The 24,869-nt window shown below is 42.4% G+C and overlaps 1 protein-coding gene across 2 annotated transcripts; it reads left to right on the top strand.

Moving 5' to 3' along the window:
* The first annotated feature begins 6,182 nt into the window (after positions 1–6,182).
* sv2ca (synaptic vesicle glycoprotein 2Ca) lies at positions 6,183–23,634 on the top strand. 2 transcript variants are annotated; one of them, XM_029510919.1, is made up of 12 exons: positions 6,183–6,780; positions 14,804–14,984; positions 15,574–15,725; positions 19,804–19,937; positions 20,370–20,459; positions 20,924–21,034; positions 21,152–21,240; positions 21,976–22,140; positions 22,353–22,486; positions 22,699–22,905; positions 23,132–23,291; positions 23,451–23,634. In XM_029510919.1, the coding sequence occupies exons 1-12, from the start codon at positions 6,183–6,185 to the stop codon at positions 23,632–23,634; spliced, it is 2,205 nt and encodes a 734-aa protein (XP_029366779.1). The 2 variants fall into 2 exon arrangements, with proteins under 2 accessions (XP_029366779.1, XP_029366780.1); XM_029510920.1 differs by lacking the exon at positions 22,699–22,905.
* The last annotated feature ends 1,235 nt before the right edge of the window (positions 23,635–24,869 follow it).

Genomic DNA, 24,869 nt, shown 5'->3' with positions numbered 1-24,869 from the left:
TTCAAATAACTTCTTATCTTGTAGGGAGAATTGCTGAGGGAACCTTATAACTCATAAGAACATGTTTAAATATGCGTCCGGGTGCCCAGCCCCGCAGGAAAGCGTCAGCACCATGGACAGAGCCAGGGGTTGAACGAGGTGAACGCACCTGTGACGTGGCTGGAAAGCTGACCGCCAATTATTGCCCAATCCTTCCCACAATCCAGATTTTGGCTAAGAAACTAATTTTGAAACCCACCTTAAAAAAAAAATAATAATAATAATAATAAGTCGAAATATTTCGGATTGAGCAGCAGACAAGTTTGTTCCTGTCTGGCAGCAACCTGTCACTGGTTTTCACGGTCAATTTCCTTTAAGACTGAAACAAAGAATGGTTGGTCACGTTCACACCAAACTGGGTTCTCGCACTAAAGTGAGTGAAGGCTCGCCGGTTGCTCTTCTCTGTTTTGCATTCATGCGTTGCACGATTTCACGTCATCCAGTCGCCTAACTCGATTGTTCCATCAAACGGAATTGCCCGCATCACTCAATGAAACACAATTATTGATTAAACTGGCCCCCCTCGTCCCACCCCCCCAGGTCCCTTCCTCCCTGCTCTCCTTTCTCCCTCCCACCACCATCTCTCTCTTTCCCTCTCTCTTTCCATAAGTGCTGCATCGAGAGGACTGCATCAGGGGAAAAAACCATTCTGGTGCGCTAGCAAATTACCTCTAATCCTTTTCCACAGTAACAAAACCCACGGGATTTTTCTTTTTCCCCAGTCTGCTGCAATGGCTATCACCTCAGTCCACTCTTGTCGCCATAAATGACGGTAAGTGATGACTTTTTTTCCCCCCTCCCCTGAACACATGCTGATTGTGTGACAGTTAGAAAATAGCCGGTATTTTCTCTTACACTTTCCATTATTCTGTTGTTTTAGGTCGTGTGAGTGATTTGTTTAAGTTATTGGCAGCTTTCATTGATACCTCCCAATAACATTGAGGCTGAGAAGCAGGACAGTCTCATTATTTATTAATAAGTTTGTGTATCAATTTTGTTAAAAGTTGAGTTGGTTTCAGAGCTTGTCTGTTCTGTTTCTGTAGGCATTTGTCTGTTGACAAAGTAGAGAGAAACTGGCATACTTAGCAAAAAAGTGGACTTAAAGCATAAGAAATCACATAACTGGGGAGATTGATATCTCATTTCAAACCTTATATCTTATGAATTCAGTGATTCTTTTTAATGGAGGATTCATTATGTACAGAACATCAACAACCTTGGTGTAAAATGCTTGAATTTCTACCTTAAGTTGTGAGCTTGATGGGGAAGTGGAGCTCATGATTTATTCATCTTTTGCTAAACAGCGTGTTTTTAGAGAAAACACTCGTCCTTGGCACGAGCAGAGCTTTTTGAGTTGTTGCCTGCCGACTGTGCATGCTGTAGTGAAATCCAGCCACCTACCCCGGGGCAGTTAAAGCACTCTGCGGTGCCACCAAAAAGAAGAGAGGATGCGGGAGCAGGCAACTGACTCATCCGTGAACTGCACCTCAAGAGGCAGTTAGCGACTGACAGGCACACAGCCGGTGAACTGGAAATCTGTGGCAAAGTGCTTTGTTTGCAATGTGAAGGCTGCTGTAGTAGCCCTGCTGGGCGAACACTGAAGGCCTCCATCAGTGAGCAAGTGTGAGATGAGGTAAAGTGATTGCATGTTTGCAGAATTCATTCCCATTGGCCTCACTTATCATTGATTTCAAGTTGATGTGGATTTTCTTCCTGCCATGGAAAACAAGAATCCCATCTGTAGCTCGCCTCTCCAGCAGCCACACTGACCTGTCATTTTGTTAGTTTTCCTAAAGAGATGCTTTTTTAAGAGGTAAACATTGTATGTGTCTCATAGATGAATGGAAGAAAGGACTCTGTGGATAGAAAGCTCTGCCACTAATGATGCGACAGAGAGTGGAAACAGCATCACAAAAAAGATTGTAGATTTTGTCAACATTCCCAGGCAAATGGGAAAATAGCACATTTTAGGGACAACTTAATACCAACAACTAACATCATATTTAAATTGTTTGTGCAGGTTTTTTTTTTTTTTTTTTTTTGCGTTTGTCTCCACCTATTTCACCTTTGTGAAAAAAAAAAGAAACAGAAACAAGAGCAATAGTTTTCTGAAAATAAAAAGTGGTCAGCAACAGACAGCGGTGACGCCACAGTGTTTAAGAAACACTGTTGCAGCAGTAGTCGTGTCTGGCAGGGCAGAAAGACCACATACGTTTCCCAAGATCATCAAATAGACATCATTCTGAATGACTGTCCCTTTAGAGATCGAGTCCAACTCAAATATATGTTTTTATTTCTGTACAAATGCAATAATTTATGTCTTTATGTCCAAGTGTGGATATTCTCATTGTCAATATAAACAGAGCGGAATTCCTTTTTCTTTAGGCCCAGACGTGAGTGAAGTCGGTGCTAATAGTAACTCTGTGTTGGAAAAGCAGATATCAGCCTGCTCCAGTAGATTCACTATGTGCAGATATATTATATACGCATCTGTATGATGTAACATTGGCATGTCTTGAACTCAGCCATGAAGTTTTATCTGCAGAGGATCTCTGTGTCTGCGAAAGGAGATGTGAAGTTCACACGCTTTGAATGCTTTGTCAATGTGGTGATATGAGTCTTTTTATACCATACTGCACTATAGTTTTATTCTATTCCTACTCTGTTCAACAACCATTTCCTCTCGCTATCAGTATTTTTTTTTTTTTTTTTATCCAGCCATCACTTATTCAGTTATTAATACTCCACCCTGACCGTTTGCCTCCCCCCCCACACACACTCACACACACACTGAGTCAGTAATGGCATCAGTGTTTGATGAAATCTCCTAACGGAAGACGTCCCGGGCTAGCTGGGCCTCTGTCTCTCAGATGAGGTCAGGCCTCTCCGTTTTGATGGGATTACATGCAGCTCTGCCCACTTAGAGATTGGACCTGCTCTTTCTGGTGCTAATAGAACAAACTGGCTGTCAAGCCACTGTGCTTGTGCATGTCTTTGAAAGGGCAAGACAGTGACAAGTCAAAGCACGCCATGATTTGAAGCATTTGGGGTTTTGGTCATTCCTACAGTACAAAAGACTGAAAAGGTCAAACTGCTTCAATCTGTTAATAAACAAAAAAGCTACAAAATCCACAAAGGGTGAATTTACTATTGACAATTATTCCACCCTGAATAGTTACTGTTTGTAAAAAATAGAAAAAAGAAAAAGGGGAGGTACACTGCTGCCTTTGTTTTGCATCATTACATTTTTTTTAGTTCTATGAAAGAGCCCATGTCTGAACTGCTAGACTGCACGAAAGAAAGGCATTATTGATTTTCCATCCAAGTTCCCATGAACATTTGTTGTCTCCTCCAGCAGTTGTAGGTTAAGCTACCTGAAATTCAAAGACCGGCATTGATGTTTTTTCCCTTCTTACTCTAACGACCTGCACGCCCACACCAGTCTGTTTGGCGACTGCTGATCAAGACTGCCACTGATGTCGATCCTTTTGATGACGCATGCTGCTTGCAGGAAACCCTGACTGAGCTGATAAATGCTTAGTCTCTCGTGACTAAGGCTGCTTACTACTATCACGATCACTGATCCACGCTCTGGATATTAATATGGATTTTTACTTTTGGATATAGGGCTAAAAAACCTGTGACACTAATATCTTCATCTGTCTTTATATTCATGGAGGAGGAGATTTGGGGCCAAGTGATAGCTGACCCAGTATCTTTTCAGTATTTTAAAGAGGTTGAAGGAAAGCAGGGACACTATCCATCATGCAGACAGAGGGTATGGCCAGAGCAAGGCCTATTTTCAGCCATTTCCACATGACTCACAGCAATAGCACACAGACCATATTAACTATATATAGAGAATTATAGAGAACTGCTGTGCCCAACTTGTGTGAAGCTTCTTAATACTCTACCGATTTTCTTTGTCACCTTGTTGTTTAATATAAATAAATGAACTTAAAAGTGTTTGGTTACTTTGAAGGGGCTTAATAAGGATTTTAAATGAGTCAAGGCAAAGAGATAAAGAATATAGATGCAATAAAAAACAGGAGTTGGAAACAGGACTTGGCAGAGACACATTAATCAATGGATTTGCTGACTGATGTTGAGTAGGGAAGAGAAAAATTAGATTTTGAGGCATCTGTGGAAACAGGAGATGCAAAAAGGTCAGCCTGAAAGTGAAGCAACAAGTAAAAGAAATTCCAGGTCAGAGACGGCAAAAAAAAAAAAAAAAAGAAAAGAAAAGAATTATTGTTGTTAGAAGTTATCCAGTTTGATTGCAGTTGCTCTCATTGCTCAGGCTGTCTGCGCTGTCAGGGTGTTGTCAGCTGTGGTCAGGTGAGGTTGGTCGTCTGTGCTCGGGTGTCTTCTGAGCCTCATCACCACTGACAGCGGGTCTCAACACACACTCCATTGATTCCCTGACAGGCCGGCTCCACCAGGATGCGCCCCATTTTGCTGTTGTGTGTATGCGTGCTTGCTCGTTTTAAGTAAATGAAAAGTGTGTGTGATAGCCGACATGACCTGATCCTGGAACAATAAATGACATTGGTTCAGTCACACTGCTGGACTCTGACGTGCTCCTGGCCGGGTGTTTGTTAGCTGAGGAAATCAAATTGAGTTTTCTTTCCATTTTTACTCTTTACATGACTAATGGACCAGGGAATTGTTGCTTTTAAACAAAAGAAGCAAAGAATTGTTAAATTGTTAAAAAAGCTGTTTGTTATGAATCATCTGAGGCACAAATGATGTCAGAGGAGGTATTACAAAATTATCGGCCCATGTGTAAAGGCGTGCGATACTAACCACAGAAGTCATCCAATGAGCCAAAAGGGATTAGCAGAGTCACCTTGAATCAGCAGTGTCATTTTACCCGGTAAAATGCCATTAAGGGAGCCGGAGCAGGCCCTGTGATTTGTGTTCTCCTGACAAGGCTTCAGTGTTCATTAGAGGCCATGGTGAGCAGCTTCTACACACATGGGAACCACACACATACACACAAACACACACACAAGCACAATGAACAGCTCTCACCATCCCACACCTGGTCCTACTCCATCTTATATGTTTCATATGATGTGAGAGATGAAGGATTTGTGATTTTACTGTTGTATTGTCTATTTGAGGCTTGCTGTGCCTCTGGACACGGTGTGATGATAAACTGTGGATCACAGTTTGAGCACTCACATGACATCATGTTGCATGATTCGCAGCGTTGGAGGGTCTCCCTCTGATCACCATGGCTGCTCTAGCCATGCTGTGTGTGCGTTTGTGTTGTTTCTGTGTGCTTCCTACAAGTGTGTGACTCATTGTTTTGTTCAAGATGCTTGTCCTACACAAAATTAGAGGCCTTACACAATGTTGTGTTGAGTGTGCATTTATCGTTGTATCCACATATGACCATTCTTTCCTCCTTTCTGAGAAGATTAAATATGACAGTGCCGTTCTGGTTGGATTGTCACTCCCATTATAATACACTAGCTCTTTATTGGGGGCAAATTGATTTCGAGCAGGGCTTGTTTATTAGCTTCTGCCTCTCAGAGCTGATCATGAGTCAGCAGATATGTCAACTCCGTTTAAAATGCTAATTTCTTTTAAACTTTGGCCGACTCATGAAATATAGACCAAAGAGAGTGGCCCTTGGAAATTGAATAAAAACTGAAAGTTATACAGAAAAAGCTTTTCTCCTCAGATCACTGCAAATGATTAAAAGGCTTGGGAAAATGAATGTGCCATTAAAGAGGGTACATGCCGTCAGTGCAATGTCACCTGTTAGTCTGGTATAGTTATGAATGCAGAGAGGGAGACGTGAGTTATTGGCATCTGATGATCGTCTCTCGCTCTTTCTCTTTTCTCTCTGATCTCTTCCTTGTCCTTGCACTTACTCACTCAATGTTTTTTATTTTTATCTGTCTGTCTCTCACCCTTCCACTATCTCTTTCAGGATGACCAATGATTGCCACCACCATTGTGGGATATCTCCTGTGGTGACTGCAGACTCAAGAGTTTCCTTCTCTGATACATCTTGAGACCCACAGATCTCACAATTCCTGAAATCCTCCCATCAACTTGCACGTCTTCCCGTCTTTCTTCTACTTCGAAGTATTCTTTGAATCCCCTGAAGACTTACAGGTGGAGCCGGAATGGAGGACACTTACAATAACAGGACTTCTCTGGTTAAGGGAGCGAAGGACATGGTCAAGGAGGCCAAGAAACATGCAGCTAAGAAAGTCAACAAGGTGGTGGATCGCGCCACAGATGAGTACTCATCCCACCGCAACTATAGCCGATTCCAGGATGAGGAGGATGGAGATGAGGATTTCTACCGGAACCCCCCAAGGGAGGATGGAGTGGACTACCAGGACAATGACGATGGGTCCAGTGATGCCACCGAGGGCCATGATGATGAAGATGAGATTTACGAGGGCGAGTACCAGGGGATTCCCTCAGCAGGAGACAGAAAGCATAAGGAGGGCCAGGTGGCACTCGGGCAGCCAGTGTCAGATGCCACAAAGGACCGCAGGGAGCTGGAGCATGAAAGACAGGCCGACGAAGAGGAGCTGGCCCAGCAGTACGAGTTGATCATCCAGGAGTGTGGTCATGGGAGGTTCCAGTGGCAGCTGTTCCTGGTGCTCGGGCTCGCCCTCATGTCAGACGGGGTGGAGGTGTTCGTGGTGGGCTTTGTGCTGCCCAGCGCAGAGACAGACATGTGTGTGCCCAACTCCAGCTCAGGATGGCTAGGTAAGGGAGCCTGTGTGTGTTTGAGAATGAGGAAATCGTGCCATTAATATATTTGTGCAAACATTAAATTCCTTCAATATTCATTGAACTCCATGAGCCAAAAGATAAACATCATACTGATGACACTGGGCCGGGAGGCTGATTTATAACAGAGAACCTGTGTTTTAAATTCATGTTGTGGAGAGTGAAAGATTTATCTGACAGAAGCGTTTGTAATTTCCTTACGGCTGCACTGATTCCATCCATCCATCCATCTTCTACTGCTTTTTCGTTTCCGGGTCATAGGGGTTGCTGGAGCCTGGACAGGGCGCCGGTCCATCACAGGCCCAACACAGAAAGACAAACAGACGAACAACCGCAATGATTCCAGTTTCTAAAAATTTGGACACATCTGCTCCTGAATTTAGTAAAATTTGTTTCTCACAAGTCCAACAATTTTGTGGTACAGACAGACTGTGTGCTAAATCATTTGAAGACTTGATGGATGAGATATGAAAAATGATTTCATGATTATTCACACTCAAAGAAATTGTGTTGACATTATTTAATCCATCTGATGGGTAATGGCAAAATCCAAGGTGCGATTTTAACTATTGTTTTTGCCTCAGGTCTTGGCTTCCGCTTAGTGAAATTCATTATTTTAAGTATTGCAAATGTAAAAGTGTCATTTTAAAGCCTTTTACATGCTGCAATATACACTGCTTATTATTTATGCACAGCTACATTTTAGTACACAAATAAGTGGTTTGACTTACACAAAAGGCCATCCATATTACTTCCTGATATTGTTCGGGTGAAAATATTAAAAGATTAGTTGTGCTATATGTGTCACACCTCATCCTATAGTTGTGCTGCACATGGATGAGGTGTTTCGGTTCACTGGTCTCCATGTCAGGATTAAGAAGGTAGCTCATATTCCCTGTGTGCTCTGTGTTGAGCAGGAGTCCCAGCGGGCCCCGTGGCTGCAGGTGTGTAATCCATCACCACAGAGCTGTGTGCACGGGCTGACTCACTGTGTCTGTGCCAGAGTGGCGAAGACATTAAATCACAGGCGTGCAGCATTTAGATACTAACTGCCACAGTCAGACATGACAATACATCAACTGTGCTGCATCGCTTGACGGAAGACAGAAAGTTCAGAAGAACTGGATTATAGTGGGTAAATGTTGAAATAAGGAATTCCCACACCTGCCAAAATATATTCTTCTATATGTCCATTGTCATCACGTTTTTTATTATAGTTATAGTATACCACTCTTTATGTGCAAATAACTATGCATATAAGATAGATACATATTACATAAACTAAATTAATATTTATTGCTTTGATTCATCTATAGGATACTAAATTCATCTGTTGTCCTGAATGGAAGTATAACTCTTTTTTGGACATGATGGAAGAGTGCGTTATGTGTCTGTGATGAGTTGTTTACCATACTCTTTCATTTTTCTGCCGCTCTCCAAGTACCCACGTAAACTGCTCTCTTCCTCTCTAACCAAGCGAAGTCCTGCAGGCGTTCATGCTCTACGCTCTGCTTCTCCTTGTTCGTGACTCCTTCCCTCACCCACTGTCCCTCCCTCCCTCCCACCCTCCACTCTATGTGCCTCTCTTTTATTTTCCCATCCTCCCCCTTTCTCCTCTCTTTTCTCCTGCTGATTGCCCTAAGGCTCCTCCCAGTTGAGGTGAACATGATTGGGGTTTTTTGTGTGTGCGCGCACGCGTGTGTGTGTTTGTTTTGTGTGTCTAAGCATAGCCTACATGATTACTGTGACCTTGCTGGAATCCTTTTGGAGTTTTTCAGAGTAATTATGCTTAACTAGAGCTAACAAAATGAGGTGAGTGGATGTTTTGCAGGTGCCATAGCAGTATTTTATTGTTTGGAATAAACCACAGCCAGTTAAACCTGTGAATGATTTTCATTAGGCTCGTCTCATTTTGGAACTTGTTTTTGATATACGTTTTATTGAACCTGAGCAAAACAAGGTTCTTATTTGTAATAAGGTTCTTACTATGCCAGTTATAGCGATATCCTCTTCATGGGGGCCAGCTGATGGCGCTAGCCTTCAGAAGACAGAGGGGACAGACCAACCTACACAAGGTCTGGGTGAAGTTGCTGAGGGATCCCGTCTTTGTCGCTGCTTCACTAGAGATGTCTTTTGGCTGGTTGGTGTTTTTTTCACACATGTCACACCCCCTCGGTGACACTCCTCCAGGTTACTCCTGGCCTACTTTATATCACCCATTTCTTGCTCATGAAGCACCACAGACCTACATATGGAACTACTTGCTCTTGGTATATGTAGGACTGTCTCTACTCCAGTGCCATGTCTGCATTACGCCAAGTCGCTGCTTCACTGATGCTTTAGTGATGGCCCCAACTTGTTGCTTTGGACAAAAGTGTCTCCTGAATGATTAAATGTAAACCTAACTTCCAAGGAACCAGGCCAGTTTCATCTGAGGTGGACTCCCGTCATAGTTGCATTGTGCAGCTCCATTAATCAGGCAGAGGTAAGCTGTGTGGACTGAACGGAGAAAAATTAGATGGGATGGATGATTAAAATATAATCATATTACTAAAGTGACTTTGGTCCCACCAGCATCAAAATCAGGAATCTCTACATTGGAATGAAGGATAGAGAGTTTAGGGTGGTGGAGGTGGTGACATACTGTTAACACTTTATATAGGAGTGTATGATGCGGGGAGGAAGGAGGAGGCAAAACAGGTCCCGTGAAACACAATATGTGTGATGAACAGGGAGAGAGCAGAGCTTTGAAGCAGAAAGATTTCCAAGTTAGAGAGGAGTAATGGGGAAAGAGATGTGGGTGGATGGGATCAGGGAGGTGGAAGATTGGTGGTATTCAGTACACCAACAATCTGAGGGAGAGGCTTAGCTATCATCTCAGACACAACAGACAACGGGAACACATTACCCTATCATTATTTATTTGTTCTCTTAGGCTGTCTCCCTGCTCAAACCCCCCTCATTTCCCTCTCCGAGTCTCCCGACTTGCCCCCCCGGTTTTCATTTAACGGCCACCTTCTCTTCAGTCAATATTTCCGCTTCCTTTCATGTCATTTCTACTTTCTCACTTTCCTAATCTTCTCGTCTCTCATATCTTTTTCTTGTCCCTTACACTCCCAGCCTCACTTTCCCTCTTTGTCTCCTTTCTCCTCCCATCATCATCCACTGTCTCTCTCGCTGTCCGTCTGAGCCAGCTGGCTGGCTACGTGGGGCTGCGTGGTCCAGGTGCAGCGGAGCGTGGCTAAACTGCCGTAAGATCGCAGCCTCACTGCGGAGATTAACGCTCCTTCAGTAGTGCAACTCCACATTGTGTGGGAGAGGAGGCAGGGTGAGTGTGTGATAGAACTGAATGTGTACATTTGGGCTGGCATATGGACCAAACCTGCTGCCACCAGCAGTATCAGCCATGAGTAAACTGTGTCGAAGCCACACGCTCTTATCAGGGGTTCATGGCATCACTACATTTCATGCCCTTTATCCACAATCGTTAATGTAATGACGGTTGTATCATTACTGATGCTGAGTGAGTCATTTCAAACCCTGCACCCTCAGCCCTACAATGGGCTACTTTCATATAGATTTCATTTAAATCCTGCACCCACTGATATGACTTAAATATGCCAAAAAGCTTCAATCTCTTTTTCTGCGTAGGTGGCAGAGGACGGAGGCATGAATCCGATCAAACTGACACGATGTAGTACAAACGTGATTACACGCTGCTCAGTGTCAGGAGCTGGTGACAGTGGAGGGTAGAGGAAACTAAGGCAAATAAATGAGAGGGAAACACGTTGGGAAAGAGAGAGCAAGAAGAGGGGAGGAAGGGAGAATGTGAAGTGCGTTAAGGAAGTGGAAAGCAGTAGGAATAGAGAAATGGAGGAAAGGTTGGGAAGAAAAGGAGAGGAGAGGCGATATGTAGACGTAGAGAAGAAGAGAAACCTTTGAAGCACAGAGATGTTGGCTACTGCGGTGTAGATGTTGTGTGCACCAGGCATGCTGTTGTGTGATATTGTCATCAGTATGAATAAAACAGGGTGATTATTTCTTTTTTATTTTTATTTATTTATTGCGCAACACTGAAACAGTTTGCAGCGCTGAGAGCGAAAAGCATCAAAGCACGAAATCAGAGAAGAGGTCGTGATGCAGCTCAGAGCTTCCATGGCTCTCAGAGGGCTCCTCAGGATGTGACAGGACAGAAAACACTGTGCTGGGGCCTCCCCCTTCCTCCACTCCTCACTCTCTTTCACCCACTCGAGCCAGCAATTACTGAACTCTCCTCCCTCATTACCTTTCTCTCCCTTTTGTCAGCATCAAACCCTTCATTGCTTTTGCTCTTACTTCTGCTGCTCACATATTTCATCTGCCTGCATTTGTGATTTTTGCCTGCATAATTTTTTTTTTTTTTTTTTTTTTTAATCTTCTGTCCTTCAGTTCCTCAGTGGCCAGTTCAGTCTCAGTAAGGAAGATTATATGGATTTGAAATATTATTATCTATGAATAGAATCTACTCTTTGGTCCTGTGTGTTTGTGTGTGTGTGTGTGTGTGTGTGTGTGTCTCTGTGTGAGTACAGCTGTGTTATATTCCATACCTTAACTTAAAAGAGCACCTCCTTAATATTTTTCTTGTATTTAAAGAGAGCCTGTGACTTTGCTGAATATTTACCATTCCTGGAGATGTGTTTTGACATCTCAGCAGTGTCTTGGGGCAAAACCTTTTGCTTCTGCCTGAGAGGTCTCCTGACACACTGTCATTTTCTGATGGTGCTCGGGGTCTATATGGGCCATCAAGTCCAAATGCAGCTGTATTTCACACTCGTACAGCAATGCATTCGTATCAGCCGGTGTCTGCCCAAGGATTTTTACTCCTAACACAACTAATTGATATACATCTCTCCTGTGCATGAAACCAGGCTTTCACACATTACAAATTTTATCCTCAAAATTACGGTTCAACTGACATCTATGATTGTGCCCCCCTTCTTAGGATAGTACAACTAAATCAATGCTAGGCCAATAGTGAGTGACAAAAAGGGCTGTCATTAATTAAAATACTCTGGCTGAAGACCTTGTGGTCCAGCTATTTTTTCACTGTGTTCATTATTGACGGATTGAATGTAGCCTCAGCATCAGTCTCATCAAATGTTAAAAAAGATTCTTGGATGATAAATGTCTTTAATCGGATTACAGAACAGACCAGGGTTATGGAGATCATCAGGTGTACTTTAGCTTTAAATACATTTATTTGGACTGAACACATTCTGAAAACAGAGCAAAAGCCATGCCTCGGTAAAGACAAACAGGAAAGAGGAAGACCAAATCTCGGAATGACTGCAGTTTGTTTTCTTAAGATTTATCTTTTCATCCCTTTTCATCCCTTTTTTAAAATTCAGTAACTGGCAGAGAGGCCAACAGGAAACAGGGAGAAGGGAATGACCTGCAGCAAAGGGCCCTCCACCACTGGCCGTGCGATGATCATATTCCATTATTGATGGAAAAAAGACAAAATCCTGAAAGCTTTAAAAAGCTTTACTGTGACACCCACCCACACGTTACTGTCACTGATGAAGCACTTATATGTTAAATAGATTTCTTCATTTATTCATTAAATTGTTTTTAAATAGTGTTGCATATTCACAAAAGTATGCAAAGAAAAACACTACAGTGATACAGTGAGCAGTTTGGCAGTAGGAGCTGTTTGCTGGGGTCCAAAATATGAGAGTATCAACCCAAGTGGGAGTGCGCAAAGAAGAGAAGATGATGTTGAAAATGTGCCGTAATTGTCTGGCATGATAAGTTAATGCTACGCAAACTACCTTTTGGTCTCTTGGTGATGAGACAGAGCTTGTAATAATAAAGGATGTCTGTGCTATTTTGGGATTATATGGCACAGTACACTACTCCCCTCTCCCCTGGTGCAGGCTCTGCTGACATCATGCCCCCTGAGATGCCGTGCAGGAAGTCAGACAGAACATCAATAAATTCATTGGGTAATTGACTGTCCTATCAGGGGTGTGCCCATTAGTCAAACCTTTATATATATTTTTTTTTTTTTCAAAATTTACGCTCATTAAATTATAAGTAACAGGAATTGAGGGCTGTTTTTTTCTCTATTTTAGTGACATGCCACAGAACAAAAACGTAATAAAAAAAAAACAATAAAAACAAAGGAAAACTGTTTATTGTCTATGTGAAAAGTTGAGTGGAGACACTAAATGAAAAAGCCTCTGGATGTTTGGATGTACGACATTTAAATGAGAGGCCACTGGGTGTTTGCCTGTGCATCGTATTTCTGGTCCCTTTAATGAAGCGAATGCGAACTGTGTGTAGACTGAACACTTCCTTTAAATTTAGAGTTGAATTTATGTTCCCTTCAGGCGAGTATCTAGATGGCTGCCAAATGTGACAGATAGCTGGGTTCTGACCCCTGAAGCGAGAGTGTCAAACAGATATCTTCTCACAGCAGAGGAGGAGAGACCTGAGTGCAGACATTACAGGAGGGAAACACATCTTGCTATTAAGATTACTGTAATGGGATGAACAAAATGTCACTTCGGCTGAGTCATATCACGCTATGTGTGACTGCGACTTGCACATTCTCCTCTTGCTGTGTGGACTTGAATGAGCGCTAATATCCTCTGAGGTCCATGTTCATGTTCCTGGATCTGTGTGTATCTTCTGTCAGTAAAGCTTTCAGTGGTTCAGTCTACCAGGCATTGTATTGGCAGGAATAATAGTAACCACACAGCGGCAGATAGGATGGAGACTAGAGCAGTGACAACTGGCTCCTGGCTCCGGAGCAGATTCATGATCACTGGGAGAAATCAATGCTGTTTTGTTGGGGCATTGATCCCATTTGTGATGAGAGAGATTCAAATATCTCAGAGGGCCCTTTTGTAAAGTCACCCTGCATTACTGTTCACATTTGTCCGCTTATTGATCAGACCCTGTTTTCAGTCTTTTACACACTGTATTTACTCATCAATGGTAGAGCGCTGGGGTCAAGGATCTTCCAACTTGGTTTCAGGTTCATCATAAGTCAACTTTAAAGATCCAGTCGCAATGCGAAGGCTTTCAGTTAGAAACTTTAGTGCCATTGTAACTTGGGAATGTGTGTTTCCCCAAAAAGTATTTTAAGTTATGACAGTACTGGCATCTAGCAGCTATTTATTCTATTATTTTTTTTTTGCACCATCATCTGTAAATGTAGCATATGGAGACAGTTAACCATCACTTCCAATTTACTGATGAACATTCAGCAATAATGGAGGCGCAGGCTTAATGTGACTCCATATTTTAATTTGTCACTTTGCCATTTGCCAGCAGAGGCAGATTTGGAGGACACGATTTCTTAAAAAGCTTCTTGGCTGAGATTCAGTGTTGGGTGACTTTGAACGAGAGGCTGGGATATTTTTCAAATCTGACTCCACTAAATTGACATTGATGTAAGACTAAATTGATGTAAGACTAAAAATCTGCAATGGATCTGCTTGCAATGTCATAGTTGTTCTTACCATCTTTGATCAAGGCAGAAATGCTTTGTTAATGGTTCACAGCAGATGACTTGCTCTTGTTTGCATATCACAAGTATCCATGTTAAAATTGCTAACATTGGTCTGTCACTGTGGATGAAGGTGTGTGAATTGAAAAATTTCACTAACATCACTGCTGAAATTGCAATTAACTGGTGAAAACAGGGAAGCCTTTTTTTGACTACCATGCCAGTTGCTTCGCTCAGGACTGGGTGCGGAGCGTAAAGTCAGCCATAACAACCATATCAGCAAACCTAGTACCCCAGAAAAATCACTTACTACAAGGTAAAATGACTTATAGATATAGCACTGCTATACAATATGCTACTTTTCTGCTGTTATTGACAACAGTCATCAGACCTGCAGACCAAAGTGCACACATTTCTAAACTATACAAACTACAGATCTGAGGTGATGGTCTGTACATAAAAGCAAACAAAAATCAGGCCTCCCTTTCCTCCTTCTCTCTCCAGGCAGTGTTGTTTACTTGGGGATGATGGTGGGGGCTCTCTTCTGGGGAGGGATGTCTGACAAAGTGGGCCGCAGACAGTGTCTCCTCATTTGCATGTCCACGAATGGCTTCTTCGCCTTCCTCTCATCCTTTGTCCAGGGATACGGCCTTTTCCTGCTCTGCCGTCTCGTTGCGGGCTTTGGGTGAGTCTCACACAGCAGGGCTCAGTCAAACAGTACATCACAAAATCTGCTCTAGTAAAAATGATGCTAATGCTGGATCAGGTCAAACTATGCCTCCTCACCCCGTTAGGAAAACCTCTTGCAACCTTAAAATCTCTTTAAATAACCAGCATGTGAAAATAAATGATAACTCTGCCAGATGGTGCCTTCCTCTTGTGACATAAGATATTAGATGGTGATTCACCATGTCCTCTTGTTTGACAGTATAACTGTTCCTTTGAGAGCTAATTTAGTAATTGTATCTCCATCATTCTCCCCAGAGACCTTTGGAGTAATTGAAAGAGCTCTCTAAATTGTATGTTATGGATGGATGTTATGTTTTGGGTTTTTTTTCTTTTGGCCAAAAATGGCTGCTAAGCTGTGCTTATTTTTCTTGTTCACTTTGTATCCTTTGATGTCAAGCTTTGTGCAGTAACCTTTCAATTCAACCCATTTGAGCAGAAAAGACTCGATAAAACAAATTAAAATATGCAAGCCCATTCATCAATGTTTCATGTGAGAAATGTAAACCGTACGGATGCTCACGTTCTCAATCTCTCGGCTCTTACAGGATAGGAGGTGCTGTCCCCATTGTTTTCTCCTTCTTCGCAGAGGTGTTGTCCAGGGAGAAGCGTGGTGAACACCTCAGCTGGTTGTGTATGTTCTGGATGATTGGAGAAATCTATGCATCTGCTATGGCCTGGGCCATCATACCACACTATGGTGAGTCAGAGCGGATTGGAAAGAAACATGCCAGTTATTTCTTATGTGTAACACAACTGATAGGTTGCCTGGCAATGAAATTTCATGCTAATCTCCTGACTCCAGGTAACGAAACAATACCGCTTCTCTGTAGCCATTTGTTGAAGAGCCAGTTTTCACTGCCATGGGAATCAATCACTTAATGGCTTTGAGTGGCTGCAGGCTGGGAGGGGCACACGTCAGGAGATTAACGTATGCATGGATACCACACTGCAGTCATATGCTGAAAAAGGGTTAGAGGGATTTATGGCATTCAATATCAGCTGGATTTATCATGTAAAGTAACAAAACGAAGCTTGTTTCCTCTCTTCCTCTCCTTCTCCCAGTTTTTTTGTCCCAGTCTGCTGTCATTGTTGTTATCCCCTCCTCTCTTCTCCTGTTTTGTACTCTCCCCATCTCTCTCCCAACGCTGTCCTTCCTTTTATTACCTCTCCTCTCTCTCTCTTCTCTGTCTCTGCAGAGTGTTCTTCTTGATCAAGCATAATTAGGTTTTTCTCCTTGCTCTAATGGGACAAAGCTACAGCTAGAGGTGATTTATGGTCAGACTGCGATTTAGCCAACCTGTGACGTCAGGGAGAGAGTGACAATGTGTGTGTGTGTGTGTGTGTGTGTTGGTTGCTATTAGTGCCAAGGATGATGTCTAACTGGGCTGCAGCCACATACAGGTCTTCTTCAAGGGAAATTGAAGGCGATAACTTCCGACACTCTAAGAGGTCACTCAAGTTAACACACACATACACACATACACACACACACACACATACATACATGGAGAGGCACATGAAAATAAAGTGACACACACCCAGTTTCTGATAAATGGTCTTTGTGTTCCTCAGGGTGCATACACACATGGGAATTGTATGTGGTGCTTCAGATCTGCTCACATGGATGTACAGAAGTAAAGTGACGGATTCACAGAATCCTCTACAATCAGAATGAGTGTTCAGGAAGAAACGCTGCTGTCAGATCCGTTGATATTGTACTGAGGGGATGGTAGTCACAGACACTCACTACAACTCTGCCTCTCTTCCTCTGAAAGAAAACTCCATGTCTTGCAGACATACTCCAGTGCTCTCCACTGGTTTTTGTTTTCACTAAAGTGCTGCAGTGGCTTCAACCAACAGAAGTACAAATCTTGCACAAATACCGTAGTGTGTTTAACTGGAGTCATCAATGACGGGTTAAAATATAAGAGCCTCAGTATGGATGTTTAATACACCATTAGAGCTCTCATTTATCTTCTCCACTTGCTGACTTCTGATGTCTCCCAGTAGCTCCCCTGCCAGATTCACAGCTGGAGTCCTGGAGAGCTCTGCTTGGCAAAGAGTCTCATCACACTGACAGGAGCCTGTGAAGGGTTTACTTGTTCCCAGCTAAGCCCACCAGTAGAAAGGCATCATTACACACTGCTCAGATCACCACCCCCACAGGACTCTACATCAATGGCAATTTCTTGTAATTTATCTTCTTGTAATTCATTATTTTTGAAAGCCACTGTAGCATAAAGTCATTTTGGTTTTCTTTTCTGCAATCACCATTTTCTTTGATGGTAGTTTAGGTTTAACACCCTGTCTACCCACAGTCTGTAGGCCTGGGAGTAGTGTAGCACTGCTGACTCAGTCATCCATAGACTTAGTCAATTATGTACATAATCCCTGTAATAAGATTTCCAGTGACATGGGCAAAACACTAACCCTGTGGGGCAAGAAGCCACATTACATATCTGTAGAAAAGGCAATCACTGCCGAACAACTCCCTCCCTTTCTTCCTCCCTCTCTGTCTCTCTCTGTCTCGTTCACTCTTCAGTCCTTCCAGACACACACGCACACACACATGCACAGACGGGAAGACAGGGAAATAAATAAAGGGACTCAGAGAAAGCGGGAATACACACAAATGAGACATCATCTATGAAAAGTCATCACTCCTGCTGCCCAGCAAAACACTATATGAGAGTGAAACAGATGTATATTCTTTCTGTTTAGCGGGGAAGCTGAACTTCAGTGACAAATGAAAACTTTAAATGGACTCTGTTAACCTTGTACTTTGTAATAAGTTCTGCACATCGGAAAATGTGCTGCGGGAGAATACAAAGCATATATGTGTAAAGTACTTTTTTTTTTATCATTTGGCTGACTTCCCTTTGAATTTTTTACTTTTATCTTTTTCTCCTGCTTTCTACTGAGACATTTTCATGCATTTATTATACCACTGACAGACGCCCACCCTCCTTTGAAAATTGTTTGTTTTTAGTGGTTGATATGCATTGCTATCAAAGCCAGATTTTAATATGCTGTGAGATTAATACCAGGCAGGCTTTATCTGGCACAACCATTACTGTTAACCCCCCCCCCCCCCCCCCCCACACACACACACACACACACACACACTCTGACTCCTCTCCTACGCCTGTTGATGAATAATGGTGCTATTCCCTTTGGCGCAGCATCTCCTTGAGGCACGATCTGTTGAGAGATGTGGGAGGTCACGACTGACACAGCAACCCCTTTTTGTGCTCCCTCCCAAAAGTTCTAAAAAGTGAAGTCAATGAGAGCATGAATACAGGCCTACAGGCAGAGCATGCAATTGTGATTTCATCCTGACTCTCCTGGCATTACTGTACACTTATTTCTCTTACAGTTACATCACAGCCATTCCTGTCTGTGTCTGTCTAAACTTTACATATTGCATATATGTTACATTTTGCACATAAAAAAGCATAGTACCCGCAATGTTATTGTGGGGGAACAGCGCTAACCACTTTCCCGCTTTGTTGCCCGAGACAAAACAGTCTTCCATATATTCAAATTACAGCATTACCCTGCACACAGAATGTGCATTTATAACAGAGAAGGGAAGAACCCTGAATAAGCCTTCCGTTATTTCTAATTTTCTGAAAAACAAAAAACAAAAAACTCTGCAACTATCTGTTCTCTTCTACCAACTCAAATGGTTTAGGCTTTAAAAATAAGCAGTTATCATAACGAAATGTATGTTGCATAGTTTTGCACATATGTTTGTATATATGTTTGTGTCCTTGTGTGGGTGCTACTATTGCATTATGTTAATGGTGCCAGTAAGATCAACAGGAAATTCCTCTTAGTTTCTTTGAATTTTCTTTCATGTGTTGCGGTGTGTGCATCTCCCCTCTTTGTGCAAGTGTATGTCTGTGCTTGTTTGTGTGTATATGCGCTCAACAATGATTAATGAGTCTGGAAGAGTGCCCCTGGGCTGAGAGCAGGTGCAACAAGATTTAACTTAGCAGAAAACACTCAATTCCTTTTTTACACATTCAATTAACCCGTCCCCGTGCACTCTCAGCTCCCCCTGCAGAGCCATTCATATCTGAGCTTCCACTTCACTCTACCGGGGCCACAGAGCGCTTATGTTTAAATGTCATCTTTTACATTCAGCCTTTTTGTGTTTGCGATATGAGACTCACATAACATTTAAAGTCAGCGTCTCAGATCAAGTGGCCCAGTCCTTTCCCTGATAAAAATGCACACTACCACATCATACACTGGTCTGATATTATGTAAGCCCTGGGTCTTCAAAGCATCATTTCAGGACTTATTAAATAATCTTATTCACTTTTATGATGCCCCTGTGAGTTTAAGATTGGCCAAATAACCACCTGCCAAGGGCTTAATTCATCAGCAGATTATACAAGATGAGCCATAGTATATTAAATGTCAATTAGCAGCATTTATGAATGTCAAGAAATCCCAGCTCTTTGATTTGTGGGCTTTCAGATCAACATCAAACTATTATTGGAGCTCAAAAGGCACCAAAACATTATTTTAAACTTAAATTTAAAACATTATTTGAAGTTACATCTTAGCAGCATCAAAGATAGCACGTAGCTTGTGAACACAGTCTAATAGAGACAAAAGCAATTAAAAAATATTGGAGTTAACATTTGCCAGGAATCTTGTTCATTTTAGGTTAGGTTAGGATTTATTTAGTGCATCAGACATTTAGACCATTCATTTTTACTTCTGCTGCTTCTTCCATCATCATCTTGCCTGTTATATTACAGGTTGGAGCTTCAGCATGGGCTCGGCTTACCAGTTTCACAGCTGGAGGGTGTTTGTCGTTGTCTGCGCCCTGCCCTGTGTGTGTGCCGTGGTGGCTCTTACCTTCATGCCTGAAAGCCCCAGGTTCTACCTTGAGGTAAGCAGAGTTTGTTTTGAAGAATGCTGCATTACGGTGCTTTGCCATTGTTGTAGACTGTCGCCAACCGTCCTTGCTTCTCAATTTTACTCTGCACACCCCACCGGCCCAAAAAAAAAAAATATGTCAGCCAAATTGAAAGGATTTGGACATTTTCAGACCAAGACTATGCGGCTCATCCAGAACAGTCCTTATCTGCATTTGGGAAATAGAAGCTGAGAGATCCATGACAGTAGGTTCACCGCTAAGAGATGATTACGCTTTGAAGTGAAGTTGTTGTCACTGTCATCATTTTGGAGAAATCAAAGGCACAAATTTATGAACAGTATACACGATTGTAGGTGTGAGACAGCTGATGCCTTTCAGTAAGCAGGACTGGTGATTCTCCCTTGAATTCCTCTGTCTCTTTCACCTCACTTTCCCTCCTGTCAGGTGGGGAAGCATGATGAAGCCTGGATGATCCTCAAACAGATCCACGACACCAACATGAGAGCACGTGGGCAACCGGAGAAAGTCTTCACTGTGAGTGTTTGTTTCTGTCTTGGCTGGGTTTCCTGACACTTAAGGAAGCAAAGAGGCTTATTTCCTGCCACCACTGGGACAGGTTTTAATGCTTTCACTATGGCGGGTCATATCTGAATTACAAAGGTTCTGAAAGCTGTTTTGTGTCATTCAGGCTTATGTGCTGCGGGAGCTACTCTTTGGGAAAGCCTCTTACTCAACACATGTTTCTTGAATAGATCAAGTACTGCAGCACACACTGTTTATATTCAGTTTTGATTCTGACTTGATTTTCATTGCTGTTATCATGTACAGTTGAGCTTTTTAAGAATCAAAAGATAATCAGACAGACAGAAGTGAGAAATCATAATGCTGCATTAACACAGTTCTGTCAAGACGTTAGCATTGTATGAATCAAACATAAAACTGATTGTACTATACAATAAATATTTTTCCTTGGCAATTTCTTATTTTTCATTTCACAGGTGAACAGGATCAAGATCCCTAAACAGTTGGATGAACTGGTCGAAATGGAATCAGCATCTGGCAACCCAGTCTCCAAGGTTTTCTTCAGAATAAAATCTGAAACACATGGGGTAATTATTTCTCTTTTAATTTCATTTCATTCATTATTTTTGTCAGATAGATTTTTCTCCACTCCTCAAACACCAGATTTTTCCAGTGATTGCATGAAGTATCTTGTCTCTCTTCAGATCTATATGAATCTTATGAAGTGCTTCAACTATCCCATGCGAGAGAACATGATGCGCCTTGCAATAGTGTGGTTCACACTCTCATTCGGGTGAGCTTTCTCTCTGATGTCACTTCTTTCATTCATTCAATCATCTTGTATCGCTTATCTGTTTCTGGGTGGCGGGGGCTGTTGGAGCTCAAACTGGGTGAGGGTGGGGTCACCCTGGACAGGTCACCAGTCCATCACAGGCCCAACACACAGAGACAGACAAAGACCAACAATTACTCACACTCACACTCAGACCTACGGACAGTTTAGAGTCACCAGTTAACCCACACATGATGTCTTTGGATGGTGGGAGGAAACCGGAGTACTCGGAGGACAACACAACCAAACCTGCTACCTTCTTATTTTGGGGCAACAGCGCTAACCACTACGCCGCTGTGCTGCCCCTTGATGTCACTTCTCTTGTACAAAAATCAGACAGGTTTAATTTTTTTGCTCAGATAATTACTCTTGGCAATTTTGACCACATTGTATTTCTGTCATCTCGATCTTTCTGCTGTACAGAAGGGGCACAGTCTAGAAATAAATCACTGTCTGTGGATCAGTACTGGTCCAATGGTGTCTGACTGGGAGCATAGACAGGAGGAAAGCAGTCAGAGGAAAAACAGCCTCAGACAACAACCACAGGTTTCCCCCGGAGTTGTATAATGTCTGTCTGCCTCCCCACCTGTGGCTGACTCTCTATCAATATAAAATCTCCACCTGAAAACATTATTTGGCTTGAGGATGAATGAAACCATGCTATCCTGGTATCCCTTTATCATTGTGATTATGCAGGTATTATGGCCTGTCAGTCTGGTTCCCTGATGTCATCAAACACCTTCAGGCTGATGAGTATGCATCCAAAGTGATGACACACAATAATGAACACGTCGCGGACTTCACCTTCAACTTCACCCTGGAGAACCAGATACACAAAAATTGCCTTTTCATTAATGACCGGTAGGTCAACTACACTGAGGGGAAAATCTCCCAAATATTTGTTTTTAAATTCAGTTTTTAGCGTAGAGTGCTTACCCTTAAATATGACTGTATTAGTACAATACAAACAAGGATATTTTAGATTAAAACTAATGCAGTGTAGTTAAATCAATAGTTGACTATAACTTGTTCTCTATGATAGAATATTTAATGCTGAATGTAACTTTCTTCAGATTTATCAACATGAAGCTGAAGTCTGTCACCTTCATTGACTCCACCTTCCGTAACTGCATCTTTGATGATGTGACATCAGTCGGTTCCTTCTTCCATAACTGTACTTTCATTGATGCAGTCTTCCACAACACAGGTGAGATGCCAGCATTAAAATATTGTCTTATTTGGACAAGAATTCACAGGTAGAGCGGGACATTTTGTCATTTATGATGATCAGATTTATCAGCTGATCAGCTGAAGAAAAATAGTCTGTTCAGAGCGACAGGCAGGGTAGCTCTGACAGGTATTCACATCTGGTTTATTGTTGCCAAAATGTGATTTTGTCTTCTATCTTTTTTGGGACAGACATCGATGAATCCAAATTGATAGATGGTACAGAGGTAGTCAACAGCACATTCACTCACAACAAAACAGGGTGCCAGATGACATTTGATGATGACTACAGTGCCTACTGGGTTTACTTCATCAACTTCCTTGGGACCCTGGCTGTTCTGCCCGGCAACATTGTGTCCGCCCTTCTCATGGACAAAATTGGGCGTCTGTCCATGTTGGGTAAGAGCCAAAGAGATGAAGACACAGTTGGTGTTTGCATGTGCTCTTGAATAGTTGTTTTTTACTCTAAATTGACTCTAGAGTGCTGAAGTGGTTGATGCTCTGGATGTGGCATCCATCACTGAGTGTGAGAGGCAATTTCTTTGAGTCCCTATAGTTTAGTTGAACATAAACCAAATGAATGTCACTTGTGCTAACTCTTGCTTTGTGCTTGTATGCCAATCAGGGGGCTCCATGGTGCTTTCAGGCATCAGCTGTTTCTTCCTGTGGTTCGGCACCAGTGAGTCCATGATGATTTTCATGTTGTGCCTTTACAATGGCCTCAGCATCTCTGCCTGGAACTCCCTGGATGTGGTCACTACTGAGTCGTTTCCTACCGTCAGGAGGTGAATAATGATGTGGATGAATTTTAAATGGGTCATTTCATTGTTTAGAGCTGTTTATGCAGGTATGCATGCCTGCATGCAATAAGGAACATACTGGTGAACCTTTACTCACTCCTCTTTCTGACCTTGTCCTGCCCCTGATTGTTTGTCTCTCCACAGAGGAACAGGCTTTGGGTTCTGCAATGCTCTCTGTAAGATGGCGGCAGTCTTAGGGAATCTGATTTTTGGTTCTCTTGTGAGCATCACGAAGGCCATCCCCATCCTTATGGCCTCATCCGTGCTCGTCGGTGGAGGCCTCGTTGGACTCAGGTTGCCTGACACCAGATCAAACGTCCTAATGTAATACCAATGTAGTGTTTATTGACTGGGATAAAACATGGATAAAACCTGGGTGAATCCTAGAGGATGCCCAAAGACCATTGGGTAAGGAATGCAAATTGCTTGGTTATCCCATTTTACAAATGTACCTTACATTTGGATAGCAACCATTATTTTCAATCTGTGTTTGGCTTGAATAATACAAGTAAAACCCTTTGCTTTCCATGTAAATCAGTCATCAGCTCACTCATTTTTTCAACTTGCTCTCTGGAGAGATCACATGACAGAGCTGGGAATTTGTGCAGGTTTTTGGCACTGAGACGTTGGTGAAGTTTTGTTCAGTGGCTGGTTGCCCCTACCAGCTGCATTTATAACCTTTTGTGGAGTCCCTGCTTGGTTAAAGCTTGAGGCTTTAATTATTGATACAGTCTTATTAAGACAAGCCAGATGGGGAGAAAAGTGAAAAACAAGCCATAATGAGCACAGTCAACCTGCTGTTTGTCAACATAGGGAATAGATGATCAGACATAGCTGACACATGCCACAGCTGTATGACAGCTGGCCTCCCCGCAGGACCCACATACACATAGCATGTTGTAGATCGCCAACATAGATCCACTCTTTGTGCAAATAGATTTCTTAAAACAGTCTGATGCTCCCATATACCTGCATTTTCCCCCCGCTCAGCTCTCACATCATTCTGTGCACACAAACGTATATTTTGTGCAATGGACATCTGCAACCTTTTCAGAGTTGACCATAGTACAACACCAAGCCCTTTGCATTACCTACCCAGCCAAGAATGAAAAAGGCCATATTGAAAAACTTTATTTTCTTGTATCAGTAATTGTATGGTATGTTGAATCCAGTGATGTTCAGTTTCTTTTCTGCTGTGTTGTTGTTGAAGGTAGGATGATGACTTATCAATTTTATGCAGATGTTATTAGTCCAGGTCTCCTGACAGACTTTCTGATGATTTGTCCTTTTCATTCTTGTTAGCTTTGTGTTGGATCTTGCTTGTGGCAGTGACATTAATAATATTATGTCACGTGGCCTCCTTTTAAAAATACTGAATGGCCTTTTTTTAAATGTGCCTCTCCTTAATTGGAGCAGTCTGCCCATAGTCATGTAGTGTCTGAACGTTAAAAGGAATGGAAAGAAACTGAATAGGAGTGAATAGATAAAATAAACATTTATTTTTTGTGAGTATATGTCAAATGTGTGGCCAAAACAATATTTTGTTTGGGTGTCAATTCAGTT

The sequence above is a fragment of the Echeneis naucrates genome, chromosome 9 (genome assembly GCF_900963305.1).
Source record: "Echeneis naucrates chromosome 9, fEcheNa1.1, whole genome shotgun sequence".
Taxonomy (NCBI): domain Eukaryota; kingdom Metazoa; phylum Chordata; class Actinopteri; order Carangiformes; family Echeneidae; genus Echeneis; species Echeneis naucrates.
The sequence above is the reverse complement of the archived record's forward strand: the minus strand, read 5'-3'. Positions and strand labels throughout refer to the sequence as shown.